The following is a 16,652-nucleotide window of genomic DNA, read 5'->3' on the forward strand; positions in this document are numbered from 1 at the left end:
ATGCTTGGGGCCCTTAAGATAAGTTCACCAAGAACAGACGATCTCAGAAACGTCTTTAGTGCAACTTTAAGCGGGAATGAAGGACAGTGCCGTCAATTTCGTTGTGTGGGCTCACGCACACCGGCGGTGCTGTCTCATGAAAAGATCGTGTGCTCCTTATTATGGACGAAAAGATGTCTGGCTTAGTATTTCTTCAAAAGGTATGTTGAAGCAATTCGACAAAAGGGGCATGTGCATTTCAATGACGTTTATCTTAAGATATGGGTTCTTGCATTCAAAATGGGGTTACATGTTTTTATTTTTACCGGATCCTTGTCCCACTTAATTAAACTTGTTTAAGGTATGCGCAATTCCACTTTTTTAAATTAAATAGTAGAAGTTGAGAATGCGTGCGCTCTCAGCGCAGACCGCTTCACATTCCCACTATGAGTCTTGGGTAAGCGGTGAACAAAGTACACGCCCCCGTGGAGATGCTTGTATTTGGCACACGAATCTGCGGAATGAATAGGAAAAAAAAGTTCATTAGTCCTCGCAATTACTTTGCATTTACCGGACCTGTCACAGATGCTTAACTCATATAAAATGTGAATATTTTACTCAGCTCTTCCTCACTCAAAAAGTTTGCATGTACGCCATACATTTCACAAGCATCCGCGCAAGCAAAGTGGATGGATATCACGCGCAGGCAACCCTGTCTAACAAAATGCTGCAAGTAATTTTTAAGTTGTAGCTTAGACATTGGTTAATATTTTGTGAACGTGCCTATTTGTTGCGTTTGTGAATTTTTGCCATGTTGTATAAGACCGTGCAGGGGTGCGCGTTATTACGCTTGCGCTAACTCCGCGTACGATACAAATTAAAAATAATACTTTAGCTCAGCGTACTCTAAACCTAACAAAAAAAACAAAAAAAAAAACAAAAAAAAACGAAGAACTTTTTGCATGAATTAGTTAGCTTTTGCGCTAAGCTTGCGTTTTCGAGAGAAGTAGAGAGCGCAGGACTTCAGTTAAAACAGTTAAACGCAGCAATAATTTAGATTGATACGAAATTAAAAAAAATTATTACGTTTTAGGTTTCTCTTAATCTGCGTCGCAAAAAACAATCGAAAACACTTTATTTTGAGTTTCTGAAAATAATGACTTCATACTAATAGGTACGTTGATTTGTCAGAAATATTTAGCTTAGCTAATGCTTACATTACTATTTTAGTTGGATATAGTTTTTCAGACTAATAAGAACTTTGCCTGTATGATACTTTTTTTTTATACTTTCGAATATACATCCGCTATTGTAATATTAAATACTTGCGAGACAAATTACAACATCTTATTACATAGGAGGAACACTATGTTATATAGTGTATATACTTTACTTTTGACTTTTGAGAGCGGTAATTGCAGTCGGAAAGGTAGCGGTAGACTGTTAGAGCCTGCTTCTTACCGGAGATGGTTCTTTCGATGTCTTCTTCGCAGATTTTTCCCGGCGGCTTGTGGGACTGCTTCAAGACAACGAAGGCGGTGGCCGCTTCTCCGTACTTGCGGTGCGGCAGCCCAGCGATCGCGACCTCGGCGATTCCGTCGTGGTGCTTGAGCAGTAGCTCCTCCAGCTCAGCGGGAAGAATCCGCTCACCCATGCAGCTGATCACTTCGTGCAAACGTTCGATGAAGTGAACCCTGCCGTCGGCGTCGTAACGCGCCATGTCACCTGCGCAAGACGGCAACCAACATTGCGCAACTATACACACTGCTTAAGAAACACAAGGCGTGACTTGGTAGAAGGTTAGCAGCTGCGCATTCAGGCGCACAACACCCGCGCATGCCCAGTGCGACGCCCCAAGCTTGCTGGGCGACCCGAAGAGCACGGAACCCTCCATCCCAAATTTTTTGTTTGTCCGTCTGACCGTTATTTTATTTTCCGCTAACAGTAGCGGGGAAATGACGTCACGTGACCTATCAACCTCGCGGAGATCGACGGCACGTGACCTATAGGTTCATTCAATGTTCACGCTAAATCTAGTTGGAAAATTCGAGTCTTGTGACCTAAACTTGCATTTGGTTTCCCCACTTCATTCAGTTGGGAACTTTACTTTACCGCGACACTATACCCGTTTTCAACTCAAGAACCGCAGTAAAAAATGAAAGCCATTTACAACTGTAACGCCGAATTAGAGCGCAGCTCTTGAGGAGGAGGAGAGAAGGATACTGGGGAGGTGGTTCAAGTGACCTCGGGGGGCAGGGTCACGTGACCTTGGGGGGTCACGTGACCTTGGGGGAGTCACGTAACCTTGGGGTGTAACGTGACGTCGGGGGGGTCACGTGACCTAGGGGTCACGCGACGATGTCGATGACGTCATCAGTGACGTCACTGATGACGTCATCAGTGACGATCACGGTGAGGATACCGATGACACCTTCAGTGACGTCACTGATGACGTCATCAGTGATGATGATGATGATGACGATGCGGATGCCGGTGACGTCATCAGTGATGATGACGATGCAGATGCCGGTGACGTCATCAGTGACGTCACTGATGACGTTATTAGTGACGATGACGTCAACGGGAGTCACGTGACCTCAGGAGGTATCCCCAGGTCACGTGACCCCGGCGGGGGTCACGTGACCCGGATAACCATCGTGACCCTCGTGAGGGTAGCCCTAGTAACCCTTGTGAGGGCAACTCTCGTGACCCTCGTGAGGGTAACTCTCGTGACCCTCGTGAGGGTAACTCTCATAACCCTCGTGACCCTCGTGAGGGTAACCCTCGTGACCATCATGAAGGTAACCTTTTTGAGAGTAACTAACCCTCGTAATCCTCGTGAGGGTAACTCTCGTGAGATTAACCCTCGTAACCCTCACGAGGGTTACGAGGGTTACTCGCGGTTACGCCGACGGCGACGGCGACGCCGCTCAAGCCGGGAACGGGCGCCTAAGAGCTGCGCTCTAAAAAGTTCGGTTTTAGGTTAGAGACATACGTTATCTTGTCGAGACGTGCACGTGACCAGCGCCAAAAGCGTCGCTTTTTCCTCCGACAACCAAATCTCGTAAGAGCTACTTCGCGCCGCGTATGAACGAGCAATGCGCAAAACTTTCTTTTTTAGAGCGCAGCTCTTAGGGGCCCGTTCCCGGCTTGAGCGGCGTCGGCGTCGGCGTAACCAAGGTCACCTTAAGGTCACGCGGCCCCCCAAGGTCATCTCAAGGTCACGTGGCCCCCAAGGTCACCCCAAGGTCACGTGACCCCCAGAAGTCACGTGACCCCCCTCGAGGTCACATGACCACCCCCCAGGGTCACGTGACCCCCCCCGCCGAGGTCACGTGACCTCCCCGATGATGTCATCGTCACTGATGACGTCACCGGCATCCGCATAGTCATCGTCATCATCACTGATGACGTCATCAGTGACGTCACTGATGACCTCACCGGCATCCGCATCGTCATCGTCACCATCACTGATGGCGTCATCAGTTACGTCACTGATGACGTCACCGGCATCCGCATCGTCATCATCACGGATTACGTCATCAGTGACGTCACTGATGACGTCACCGACATCCGCATCGTCATCGTCATCATCGCTGATGATGTCATCGGAGCCCGCATCATCGTCACTGATGACGTCATCAGTGACGTCACTGATGACCTTACCGGCATCTGCATCGTCATCGTCATCATCACGTCATCAGTGACGTCACTGATGACCTCACCGGCATCCGCATCGTCATCGTCATCATCACTGATGACGTTATCAGTGACGTCACTGATGACGTCACCGGCATCCGCATCGTCATTGTCATCATCACGGATGACGTCGTCAGTGACGTCACTGATGACATCATCGGCATCGTCACGTGACCCCCAAGGTCACATGACCTCCAAAGTCACGTGACCCCCCCCCCAGGTCACTTCACCCCCCAGTACCCTTTCCTCCTCCTCCTCAAGAGCTGCGCTCTAATTCGGTGTTACAGGGAGTTGTAAACGGCTTTCACTTTTTTTTTATGAAAACGTGTATAGGTCGCACTATTGCATCTCAATAAAGACATATTAACGAGACAGCGTTAAGGAGCTCGTGTCGCAAGAAAGCCGGCGTCGGTGGCGTGACGGGAAAATCCTGATTGGTCGATAGGGTCATGACCTCGCGCGGGAATTTCAAACAACCCACAACGCCCACGTGAAACGTGACGTCACGAGTGCAATAAAGTGACTACAACATGACATCTAATCCGAATTAAAGGTCGCCGCATGTCTGAAATTATTTCACTTCACAAATTAATTCATTTGCCTTAATGAAAAATTTAAATAACTTTAGGCGGGACTCGGACTTATGACCCTTCGGTTGCGAGCCAGACAACACGCTACTGACTATTCCACGCAAGGCACGCTTGCACGACGAATGAGGAGGAAATGCGAACGGGACCCGAAAACGCTGAGGCGTTCCACTCTTAAAGGCGAAGCTTGAGCGTCCTCCAAGATTTTTACCAGCACTATAGCCGCCGCCTAAGCGACGCCGGGCGTGTCGAGTTCCGAGCATCTCGTCATTGCTCGGCAGCCAATGAGAAGGCGGCGTTGGCCGATCAGAGTGCCGAAGCAAGAATTGCGATTAGAAGAAGCCACGCCCTACGTTTCTTAAGTTGTTACTCTGACTATCAGACATGTACACGTTACCCCAAAAAAGTAAGTAAATACCATTACTCGTTTCTCGCTCAAAATGTAACTAAATACGTTTCTCGTTACTGATTCTCGAAAGGAACGTGTTACTTTACCTCCAAAGTAGCGAGTTACTTTTCTGGTTCATTTGACAACCGACAACTGTTTTCTCTTCATGGTTTATTGTTGTCTTTTTAGTAGTCGTTGCATTTAAGCAGTAGCTGCCTCTCGAAGTTTTCATCAGTTTTGTTTTCCCCGCTTCATCGAGAAAACACCTCCCGCGACGCTGGAAGGTCGTTCTACTGACGCGGTCAATGGAACGGCAGTGCTGTGCTTCAGGAGGAGCTGCTGAATCCAGGATTCCCTTGGATCTTTTGTCATCACTGCTTCTAAAGTTCCGAGTTGACAATGGGTTCTGTGCCTTACAGGGTTGGCAACTTCCGGGGTTTACATTCGGTCTGTACACGATTCTAGAATGTACAACCAACGAACCTTATTGCGTTCTCTGAGTGAAAGACATTCCCAGCTGTAGAATTCGACTGACGTATTCAGCTGTAAACGCTTCTTTACTGTCACACTCTTTAGTTGTTTTTCGGGTTGTCCATCTGCCTTTGTCGGAAAAGGCGCGTACTACTCGGGTTAAAATCAAAACGAGGCTGTTTAAACGTTCTTGTACACGTTTTCCCTCAAAAGGAACAAAATGCCGTTACTCATTACTTGATCTTAAAAGTACTACTGAGTACTTTAATCGTTCCTTTGCTACAAAAGTAACCCAATACGTTACTCGTTACCGGAAAAAGGAACTAGGTAGAAGTGACTCCTTACTGGTAACGCGTTACGTACATGTCTGCTGGTTATACATCTTATTGTCGTTTCGTTTGGACTCGGAAATTTGTGTATGCCTTGTTTATACGAATAATGGACTTAATATATATTTTGGTTTGTTAGTTTACTCTTAAAAGTCAAACTCTCTTATTGACTGTTCAAAATGTACCTTAAAATAAGAAAATAAAAGTGATGTATAATGGAGGGTGGCCTTGATTTGATGTTCAAGAAGCCGAAGGCATCTACTAAGATATATATGGGTTGCTATTTGAACCCTAACCTAAAAGCCATGATCATGATGTTGAATACCCGAGACTGTAATAAAAGCTGGGAAACTTGGTCGAAGAAAAAGACAGGTAATATTCCGCACTATGGAATATTACCTTTGATTATTAGTAATTATTGTTGTATATGCAATAATTTTTTGACTAAAATTTAAATTTTTTGTAAAGATTTATTGTCCTAATATTTTCCCAGAGGCTTTTGTGAGGCTTTGAATACAGAAATAAATTTAGAGACCGATGGTCGTCGACCGAATTTAAAACTGCCGCGTTCTTTTATTTTTACGAAACCCGTGTGTGTCACGGAAAGCCAGGTTTAGAGTGAAGAAGTTTCTAAATCATCACCCTTAGGATGTCTGAAACTTTCAAAAGGCATCTCTAATACTACAATAAAAAAAAACAAGAAAAACAAAAACAAAAAGAGGTGCCTAAGCAAGGTCAGAAAGGGGGCCAACATTTCACGCGGGGTTCGCCCATATCCCGGCAAGGGCACTGTCGGTTTAGGACCCTCGCGCATGCGCGGTTACGCGCCACGGGTTCTTCAAGCTCCTGTCATGCTGCGCCATCTGACGGCACTTGCCAGATATGGGAGCGAACCTTGTTTGGTAAGGCGGTGCCGTTCCACCGTATTTGATATGACGCTATACCTTGAAACCTGAAAGATTCTTAATTTTATTTCAAAGACTGTAAATACCATATCAACAACAAATGAATAAGCGATGTCCTTCAATGAGGTGTTTGAACACATTCGATGTTGTTTGGATTGGACATACCTGATCGGCACCAGCCCTCGGCATCCATGACTTGTGCGGTCTTTTCAGGGTCCTTGTAATACCCTTTCATTACGCTCGGAATCCTGTAGCAGAGCTCTCCAGCTTCGTTAGGGCCCAGTTTTTCTCCGGTTGCCACGTCGATGATCTGGAATAAAAATGACGCAGCTTTCGGGCTTCACTCGTATCTCTACCTTTCCTCCGAACAGAACCGGAACAACTGGTCTGACTACCGTGATTGAAAATGTGTGGCAATTAACTAATTCAAAAGAACTGTAGTGCGCTAAAAAAAAAAAAAATCGTTTACTGAGAAGGTGAAGACGAATAATTGTCCCCACGGCGCGGCGGCACGTGGAAAACAGACGCGCAACTCTGGGTCCCGTAGGAAGCCTATAGGGAGTATTCAGTGGCGGCCATAGCTGTGTGCGCGACTGCTGAGCGCGTGCTGACGGCGAGCTTCCACAGTTCTTTTACAACGTGCACTCCGTACCAATAGGATTGCCGCTCATAGCAGCCTCTTAACGTGAGCTCGTGCTGAGCATACGCTTTAAACAGCTCCCTCAAATATGACGTCATCTGAGGAACTCCAGGAATGTAACAGAGACACCCTCCAGCTGCGGCGACAGGGAGAAACAACCCCAGTGATAACTTTATATATGGGCCGTAAGTGCGCGCGCCTCTTCACTCTAGTCTAGCTGTGGTGCGAGCGACACGAGGTATGATTTCTAAATATACAAGAGTATAACGATGGCTGCCTTTCCTTCGTCTCTGTAGGTGCCTGTTGGAGACACGCTAAATTTGTTTTTCAAACAATTTTTGTATGTAGGTACTCGGTCCTGTTGATTGAAAATAAGTTAGAAGTGTGTCCTCTCAGTGATCACCTTGAGCTCCACCATGGCGTTGGGGCAGCCCATACTGACAGTTCCAGCGTACGCGTCCTTTGCCAAGCACACGATACCACACGCCTCTGCTGGTGCGTATACGCTTGAGATACAGCGCAGTTCTTTGAAGACGGCCTTCAGAGTGGCAACGAGGGCTTCGGTGAGTACGCCACCGCCAACGTTGATCTTCCGGACCGAGTTGAGCTGAATGCCGGTGCGCCTCATTTCGTTGGCGACATACTGCAGCATGGCCGGGGAACTAGGAACCAGTGCAACCTGGGCAAACAAGAAAGGAACGGTTAGCTTAGGCCATGCTTGCACGTAACGCTTTGCAAGTAACGCGGTACGCGTACCTAGTTACTTTTTTCGGTAGCGAAAGAACTGTGTGGCTACTTTCTCAAGACAAGAAATTATTGACGTATTTTAGTTATTGCTTGAGGGAGTAACCAGCAACGGAATTTAGTCACTTCTGGACATGTGCAACACAAGTAGTCAACCTGGTTCTCAGCTGAGCTCGCGTCTGTAATTTTCACGTCAAGAAAATGCTAGAGAGACCATAAAAAGACGTGCACGATGCATGTCAGTGTAGCAACAGTGAGCCCCGAATAAACCCGTTAAAAAGGGAGGAATTATTAACGGCTACAAATATCGTAATTAGGTACACATAGCAGAGCGCGTTGTATAGAGTACAGATCACACGGAAAGAATAAAAACGCAGAAAATACACGAGGGACAGACACACGCAGTTCTTTCAACGAGCAACTACATTTAAATGATGCCCATTACACTATGATGATAGTGTATGATCATAGTGTAATGGCCATCATTTAAATGTAGTTGCTCGTTGAAAAAACTCTGTGCGTCTGTCCCTCGTGTGTTTTCTGTGTTTTTATTCTTTCCGTGTGATCTGAAATATCGTAAGCTTCATAAAAATAACACAATCGGAGTGACGACGAAATAATGAGTTACATTCAAGCTGAGGTCACGCATTCTTTTTGAAACGCAGTAACGAGCAACGTATGCTCACGTTTCGAGCTTATAACGAGTAAGGGTGTTTAGTTACTTAATTTCAGTAACGTGTATACATGCCATTGTGCTGCTACCTGTATCTGGAGTTTCATAAATTGCAGTGATTGATGCTCAGCACTCCCGAGACATAAGAGAATGTAATTAGCTTCGAAGGCTGCGATATCCTACGGTTCGAACCGCTAGCGCTGCATTTGGGTGGAGGCTGTGCGTTCGGCAATGCCTTGTTCGTTTTTGTAAGAAAACAACAACAACGAAGAAGAAACAGTTTTTTTTTTTTTTTTTTTTTTCTGGGAACACGCTGTAGATGAAGTCCCATTTTTAAAGCGGTAGCGTTAAGGAGCTCTTTTTTCATAAAAGCCGGCGTCGGTGCCGTGATGGGGAAATACCGATTGGTCGATAGGGTCATGACGACACAGCCACATGACCTCGCGCGGGAATTTCAAACGACGCTCGCGTGAAGTGTGAAGTCACGCGTGGAATGAAAGTGATTAAAACGTGACATGTAATGCGAATTAAAGGTCGCTTCATGTCTTAAATGATTTTTCTTTATAAAGTAATTCATTTGCCTTAAAGAAAAACTTGAAGAATTTTAGACGGGATTCGAACCCAGGACCCGTCTGCGATCCGGACACGCAAGTGACTAAGCCACGCGAGGCACGCTTGTACGGCGAATGAGAAGGCGGTGCGAACGGGGCCCGATAACGCTATCACGTTCCACTCTTAAAAGGCGAAGCTTAAAGGGACACTGACAAGGTATCTATGCTCACCGAGGTTTTTATGTGTACATGACATATGAGAGCCAAACTTCCCAAAACGCAATTTGTGGCTGGAAATTTTTTTTTTCCGCCCGAAAACCGCCGCTTGAGAACTGGCCCGTTTGAGTTGCGCTCATTCTCTTTTCCGTGATCACGTGCTGTTCTCTAACAACCACCAAAGATAATCAAAGTCGTGGGTCATCGAAGGCACACTCTCAATACTAGAAATGAACAAAAAATATGATACCCATTTTTTGTGTCTCCTAAAAAGCTGCAAATACGTTTCTTGAAAAAAAAAAGGGAATTAAAAAGAAGGTTGCACAGTTACCTGACATCTGATGCTCTGAACTCTTCTAACACAAGTTTAGAGCAGAAAGTTCACGGAGCGCGCCGATTGGTCTTGGGCGACAAAACCGCTGCGTCATCGTCGCTCGACTCCAATCGGCGCGCTCCGGCAACTTCGGACCGAACTTTGGGGTTGACCAGTTTAGGGCCCCTGGCATCTTTCTCACCCACTGTGCTTCTTCTTCCTCCCCAGTCCAGTTTCGGTTTTGGTTTTGAGCAGTCTCGTGTTTTTATTTTATTAAAAATATAAGTGACACTGAAGCAAAATATTGATTGGGTAGGGTAGTCTTCTGACAGCATAAAAAGTCGCCTAACAAAAAAAAAAAATGTTTTTGGTGTGATGGGGCAAAGGGGGGGGGGGGGGGGGGTGTCAGTGTTCCTTTAAAAACGCATGGTGGGGCCAGTCCTGCGCATTTACTATAGTCGTTCCGCATTCAATGAAGTTGCTGCATTAGCCGGTAAGGCCTCCGATCCAAGGACGAACGAAGTGTTAACATAATACGTGTTTTTAATGCGAATGCATTAACTGGTCTTCTGGAGCGAGCTGACGTCATTAGTGTGAAGTGCGAAAACGGCAGATAGTTTAATTCGGTTCCATTGGCTGGCGCGCGCCGACGGGGCTTCCACTGGCCGCTGCGCTCGTCAGATTCCACGACCGCTCAGCCCATGGCGCTGCGTGTCCATCAGCGCAGAGCGTCCAAGGTCACCAGGTCACACGCGTCACACCAAGGTCACACCAAGGTCACACGCGCCGACCGGCGATTAAAAGTACGCAGCAGACAACAAAGGGAGCGGACGAGCGGCTTGCATGCTTTCGCATTCGCAACTCATAAGGAATGCTTAGGTTTACCTCGATCTTTAATATTAAAAAATTCGAACACCAACCAAGCCCTTCTGTAGGGACCCAACGTTTCAAGGCCAATTCGGCCTCTTCTTCAGGGGCGACTACGGCTATGGCCGTTGAGGAGCAGTGTCCTTTTCTTTTTCTTCTACGGCGTGTGTCTGGTCTTCTTCTTCTACGGCTCTGCCTTTTTCAATAATGTGACGAAGCCCATTCACATAGGCGGATGGTAAAGCCCCTAGAGATCTGTTGATGTTCTGTGGCGTTGTTTGAATGTGCCATGATTCTAGGAACAGTCTTTTTCGAGGATTTGTCTCAACGTCAACGATGCATGCGCCTGAAGAAGAGGCCGAATTGGCCTTGAAACGTTGGGTCCCTACAGAAGGGCTTGGTTGGTGTTCGAATTTTTTAATATTAATTACTCCCCAACCAGACAGATCTCTGTCAAATGTTTTCCTTTAAACCTCGGTCTTTTCTTTGTTTTTTTTAACTATATCAGTGACTTCCTACCAGCCACACCTTTTCATTGACTCAATTGAGCCGAATATCACGTGAGGGGTGGATGCACGCGCACGAAACAAGACTCTGCGTTGGATTTTCATAAGGGCCAAACTCTCGAATCTGGTTAAGAAGGGCGTGGCGTACTATACGTTCACGTTTCGTGATTGGCCCTTGAGCCTTCTTAACGGCAAGTGCCGCATTTCATCTGCTCCGGAGAGATCACAAGGGGCTCGAGACACGCCGCGCGTTTCTGAAGTTGTCAGTGACTCTAGCCGAGCCATCAAAAACACCTTTTTTGTGTGTGCGTGTGTGTGTTGGTGACTCCTTGCCACCTATATGATTTGGGAGTCTAGGAAATAGTGGATTAATAACCAGTTCAATTCAAAGATCGTTCTAATCCTTAATAAATGGAGATGCTGAAGTTTCGGGAGAAACCATGATCTTAATCAAAAGTTGTGTCATTTTCTGAAGGTTTAAATTGGAAAGTGGGGCCCGTTCTTGCTGCCTGGCGCCATTCAGCTCCATGTATTCGAGGGCCCCATCAAGTCGGCCGCCGATTTCCCGCTGAAAATTTTAGCAAATCACTTTTAGCTTTCGAATAAAATAACGATTACTCCCGAAACTTTGGCATCTGCTTCGCACCGCTCGCTGCATTTGGACGTAGAATGGGCGTTCGGCAATGCGTAAATTATTTCGCGGTAAAACAAACAAACAAAAAAACTTTTAAATATTTTTGCGACATTCTGTACTCCTTACTATATTACTATTACCTTGTATTCGTCGATAACACGAACAAGCTTGTCAAATGGCAGCGAGGGGCTGCAAACTACGCAGGTTTTTCCGATGAGGGCTGCTACGAGAGTGTAAAGGAAGCCCGCCATGTGTGCAATGGGATGCGAAGCCAATATCACGTCTGCTCCGTCGTCACTGATGGAAGTTCTGCGCAAGGAGATTTTAGTTCAGTGTCAAAATGGGGGTTCAGTGGACTTACTGCACAATACAATTAGTCTCGTGTCCGCTTCTCTGCGGGCACGCGGGCAGGTAAGTCACTGGTACCTATGGCCAACTTTCTGGGACATTTCAAGGGAAAAAAATTATCAAATATCGAAATTCTAGTTGATTTCCGTTCTACGATAATCAGGCAATTACAGTCCTCGGGACCATTACGACCCTTTGTCAAGAAAATCAGAAATTGGCAATTTTTTTAATGTATAGTTTATAAAATTCAATGAAAAAAAAAAACCACCACCACCACCAACAGAGCTGTGGAATAAAAACCATATGCGACCAAAAGTTTAAATGCTGCTTATTGATATTTTATGACTGTCATCTAGAATATTCATGGGAAACGTTGCGATGTTTGTTGTTCATTTGAAATTCTCAGTTTAGTACATGCGCCGAGGCGTCGATGTCCAGGAAAGTTGGGGATGTAGGGTGAAGTTTTAGCAAATGATAAGGGAGGGGTCACGATCAGTATGAAAGCAGATACCTCGATTTCCTTTCAAACCTTTTTTGTTTGTTTTCCCTTGGCCTCGTCATTTGCCAAAAATTTCTGTTTGACGCACGAGAAACGCTCAGAGTACGGGCCCAAGCAATGGCCGACTCGGATAGTTGGCACAGCAGCCACTAGATGGCATGCACTTTTGAAAAGTGGCTATTCAAGCGTGTATGCCCGTGTCCCAAAGAAATAAAATTGAGTAATACCGGGTGTTTTAATTTTCCTCAAATAACGAAAAAAAAAAAAAAAAAAGAACTCTGCGAAAGCGTTACGAATGCGATCTGCGGAAATGAGTTTTACGGCCATGGGGACATTATGTTCAAGAGAGAATGCAACTGATAAATGACTGATTCATGAAAATTCGCTAGTTGCTTTTTAGAGCGCAGCTCTTAGGCCCCCGTTTACGGGTTGGGCGGCGTCGCCGTCGCCGTCGGCGTAACCGCGAGTTGCATTATAAAACGTTTCCCATAATGACGTCAAGCGTGACGTCATTATGTAATGACGTCATGTGTGATGTCACGCGGGTAAAATGTTTTTGCTAAATTTAGCGGGAAAATTTTACCGCTAAACATAGCGGGGAAATTTTCCCGCTAAATATAGCGGAAAAGTGTTATCCTCTTGACGTCACACGCGACGTCACGTGTGACGTCATCATGGGAAACGTCCTATAATGACGGAATAAATTCAGCGGAAACCTTTCCCGCCAAGTTTATCAGGAAAATTGTGCCCTCGTGACGTCACACGTGACGTCACGTGGGACGTCACCTGAATGAATGTGACGTCACGTGAAATTTAGCGGAAAAACGTTTGCGTTAAATTTAGCGGAAAAAGCCTCCCGCTAAACTTAGCGGGGAAATTTTCGCTAAATGTCCCGCTAAATTCAGCGGGAAAATGTTGGTAAATTTCCCGCTAAATTTAGCAGGGAAATTTTTGCTAAATTTAGCGGGAAATTTAGTTTCCCCGCTACAGCAGGGAAAATCGAAAATTCAAAGTGCTCTAAAGCATTTCATGCCTTATCGAAATTTGAAGGTGAAGTATGCTGCCAATTGTTTTCTCTGCGTGCTCGGTTTGGCCTGCAATACAAACCCACAGAGAAGGAGCTTCGTGACGGCGCACTTTTGCCGCTTTTTGATTGGCTCCGTCGGCTGTGGTCGGGCCTGGCGGAAAGATGCCTCGCCTTGCCCCGATTTTCTTACGCTGTGAGCGAGTGGAACCGCAAGGTTTTTGCCAGTGTTTACGGTACCTGCACGTGTAAAAGTTGACCACGAAACTGTAGTGCGTGATTTCGACGGCTTTGGGGGGCCCGGCCCTATCCACCGCAAAGGCGAGGGCAACCACGGTAGCTTTAGGGTCTGGGACAGGAAGCTCCTCGAAGCTCTTCTCATCGGCCGATTCGAATTCAGACGCGTTAGTTCCGTCGGCCGTTGCACCCATTACGAAGACATCCTGCAATGAGAATAAACATTTAAAGAGGGCAATGATATTTTGTGTCTTAACTAACTTGTAACAAGCGCTAGACTGCGATACAAATCCTGGGTGTTGTACGTGCGTGGTACAATAATTATATCGAATACAGTCGATCGCTTCGTTTTTATTTTTATTTTGTACAGCGGAGCTGTTAAGGGCTACTTTCCCCAGGATCGTGTCTGTCAGCAAACAAATGATGGCGCAGAACTCTGGACAGCTAGCGCCATCTATGTGCGACGGCGGCAACCTTTCCAGCCTTTTCACTCTGGCTTGCCGATTTGCGGCCGGCCATTATTTCATTCCTGCCATAGTACAGCTTCGCTGGACTTCGTTCTTCTCCAGAGAGGAAAGGCTCGAAAATTATTTTTTTACCGAACTGTAGTTTGACTTTTGGCAGCGTACTATGACTTCATTCTGCTGCGTTTCAGAGTGGTCTTAACATTATGCAAAAGCGTGGAACTCACGATGCAGTATTTGTAGGAAGCTGAATTATGTTTCGTGCGATAAAGCTTCAAATGAAATTACAGTCAGTGCACAGGCGAGCCATTCGAAGTTTACCATGATTTTAACCTGAGACTGGGGCAAAAGGATGAAATAGATAATTTTTTTTTGCAGTGGAAAAAAAATTAACAGGGACAGACCATACAGCGTCACTAACTCAGCTAATAATTATATTCAACCAACCTCCTTATATACAGAACTACACCGCCACAAAACCACCGAACATTCTCCTTTTTAAGGTCGCGCAGAACTCTCACCCGCGAATAAATGTAAATAATAATTCTGCAAATTCTAAATTAGCTAAATACGTGGACGAATGCAATAATTGTAGTGCACAATGGCCAGCAACAGAAATAGTACGCCAAGATGACACGGTTAAAGATATATTTTTTGTTTTTGTTTTTGTGGTCTCTTTAGATACGAGTTCAGAAGCTTTCTGAACCAAACAGAGGTATCACTGTGTGTGTGTGTGTGCCTGCGTGCGTGCAGTAGTTCAAAACCATCGTGTAATTTTTGCGACCTCTAGCTGCCTAGAAGGTTTTTTTTGTCTAAATCAAAAGGTTGTTGTGCTTTGTAGGTGGCCTCACCTATGACGAATTCCACGGGTCATTTTGGAGCGCGCCTGGATCAGTGCACTAGATCTGAGGTGGAGTACGCGATCCGAATGAAGTCCCTTCGTCTCCGTATACCGAGTGGAACATGACCACTCCTCCGGGATCGGCGGATGCCTTCCCGTCATTCACCTCCCCTGGAATTTCCTTGCCGCGGTCCCGGACCTCAAAGCACAGGTTTTTGCAATCGCGGCGCTAACAACGCGTGTTCAAGGAACGGATGAAGATAATCATGACGCGAAAGATACGTAACGATAAGCGATGTGTATCAGCGTAGCCCACTTGCCTCGTCATCGAAATACTGGTGTTCAAGTAATTGTGGACTTTCGGCCTCTTCTGAGGAGGTCCGAAATGGGACTCGAATTCATGGGGGACAAACAAGCAATCCCCTTCGTCGCTGTTACTCGAGCCACTGCTGCTGGAGGAGCTGCTCGAGCAACTTGACGACAAACTGTCATCAAGCAACAGCAGCAGTAAAGCGGCGGCAGTTCGCGAGCGGCCGTTACGAATTCTTCCAAGGCGTGATGCTGGGCGAGAAAGAAGGTCACGTGCGCGCGCCGAGGGCTGGCCAGGCTGGCTTCTGGTCAAATCCGCCGAGATCGGCGGAGCGACTTTTGTCGGATCCACATCGAGATCTGGAGTTGGAGCTGATACAAATGCATCGAGGGGACTTGAGTCTTTTTGCACGTGCGACAACCCCTCTGGAGCTCTGCGTACGTGGTGCACGTGACGGCACGAGCCCTCGCACGCACGGCCGTCTGCATCTTGTGAACTGAAGCTATGCCGGCTTCACGCATGCGCCGAACGCTTAGTAAGAGCAGTCTATTAAGAGCTGATCATAGAACCAATTCTCGTATTGCATTGACGCGATTAACGCGCGAAAATGACGGTGCCCGACAAAATCGAGTTTCCCGACCGCCACTTGTTTTGTCGAAAATGACGCTGCTTTTTGAACCACCCGATAGCCCTGAATTTTGAAAAGAGTTTTATTCGATGAGAAAACGCACTGACGTACCTTTAGGTCCAGAAGTTTCTTCACGCGGATGGCTTTTGGCTCATTCTTTGGATCGGTCAAAATTCTAGAGGCGTCACCTGCGGCGATGTGATGTTGAAGGTCACCTGCGAAAGGAAGAAACAGTCCCTTAATTTAGCGGAATTTAAGGTAGTTACTGTCGCATATTTTACTTATAAACGTTGCAGGACGCGTTAAGTATTCTGTCTGTGCGTTTCACGCTATCATATTAAGGCTCACGGTTGATATGAGCGCTAACTCGCTGGCCTGCGATCTATGCGGAGCGCAAGTTAAAGGGAACCTACGGAGCTTCTTGAAAAAAATGAGTTAGAAGTGAATTCAAGTGTATTTTTACCTCATGAACCCGAATACCAAAACCATTTGCCGCGTAAGTATTGTTAAACGGGAGAAAAACGCGAAAGAGAGACGCTGTCCGTGACGTCATCGACGGATCTTTTGGCCTGCCAAGGCTAGGGAGGCGGGGCTTCAGCCCTATTTTCAAATTGCTCTTATGGCTCTCCGGCGCGTCGCATTGAAATATAATTTTGACATATGTTATTCTAAAGGCCAAATGAACGCAATCCAAGCGTTTTTTCTCAAATCTAGAAGTGCCCCATCTTCCCTTTAAGGCCCGTTCACACTCTTGCGACCGAGTAAGACCGAGAGAGACCAGACCGGTTTTTAAGCCTCT

The 16,652-nt window shown here is 46.3% G+C and overlaps 1 protein-coding gene across 1 annotated transcript; it reads right to left on the reverse strand.

Annotated features, from left to right (window-relative positions):
* Positions 1–280: 280 nt before the first annotated feature.
* On the reverse strand, positions 281–11,789 carry LOC8027958 (4-coumarate--CoA ligase 1). Its single transcript, XM_029976738.4, has 5 exons — positions 11,643–11,789; positions 7,402–7,677; positions 6,524–6,668; positions 1,441–1,704; positions 281–493 (listed from the first exon to the last, which is right to left on the reverse strand). The coding sequence occupies exons 1-5, from the start codon at positions 11,751–11,753 to the stop codon at positions 366–368; spliced, it is 924 nt and encodes a 307-aa protein (XP_029832598.4). The 5' UTR covers positions 11,754–11,789; the 3' UTR covers positions 281–365.
* Between the last annotated feature and the right edge of the window lie 4,863 nt (positions 11,790–16,652).

Source organism: Ixodes scapularis, unplaced genomic scaffold, assembly GCF_016920785.2.
Source record: "Ixodes scapularis isolate PalLabHiFi unplaced genomic scaffold, ASM1692078v2 PGA_scaffold0__279_contigs__length_252992795, whole genome shotgun sequence".
NCBI lineage: Eukaryota > Metazoa > Arthropoda > Arachnida > Ixodida > Ixodidae > Ixodes > Ixodes scapularis.

What these genes read in the sequence shown, in the direction of transcription:
- LOC8027958 (XM_029976738.4), bottom strand. Translation starts at nt 11,753, where the DNA reads ATGGCGGGCTTCCTTTACACTCTCGTAGCAGCCCTCATCGGAAAAACC. An exon ending in GTGTTATCGACGAATACAAG is followed by an intron (nt 7,678 to 11,642) that starts GTAATAGTAATA and finishes TTGTTTGCCCAG; the next exon opens with GTTGCACTGGTTCCTAGTTC. An exon ending in CGAGGGCTGGTGCCGATCAG is followed by an intron (nt 1,705 to 6,523) that starts GTATGTCCAATC and finishes CGTCTTGCGCAG; the next exon opens with GTGACATGGCGCGTTACGAC.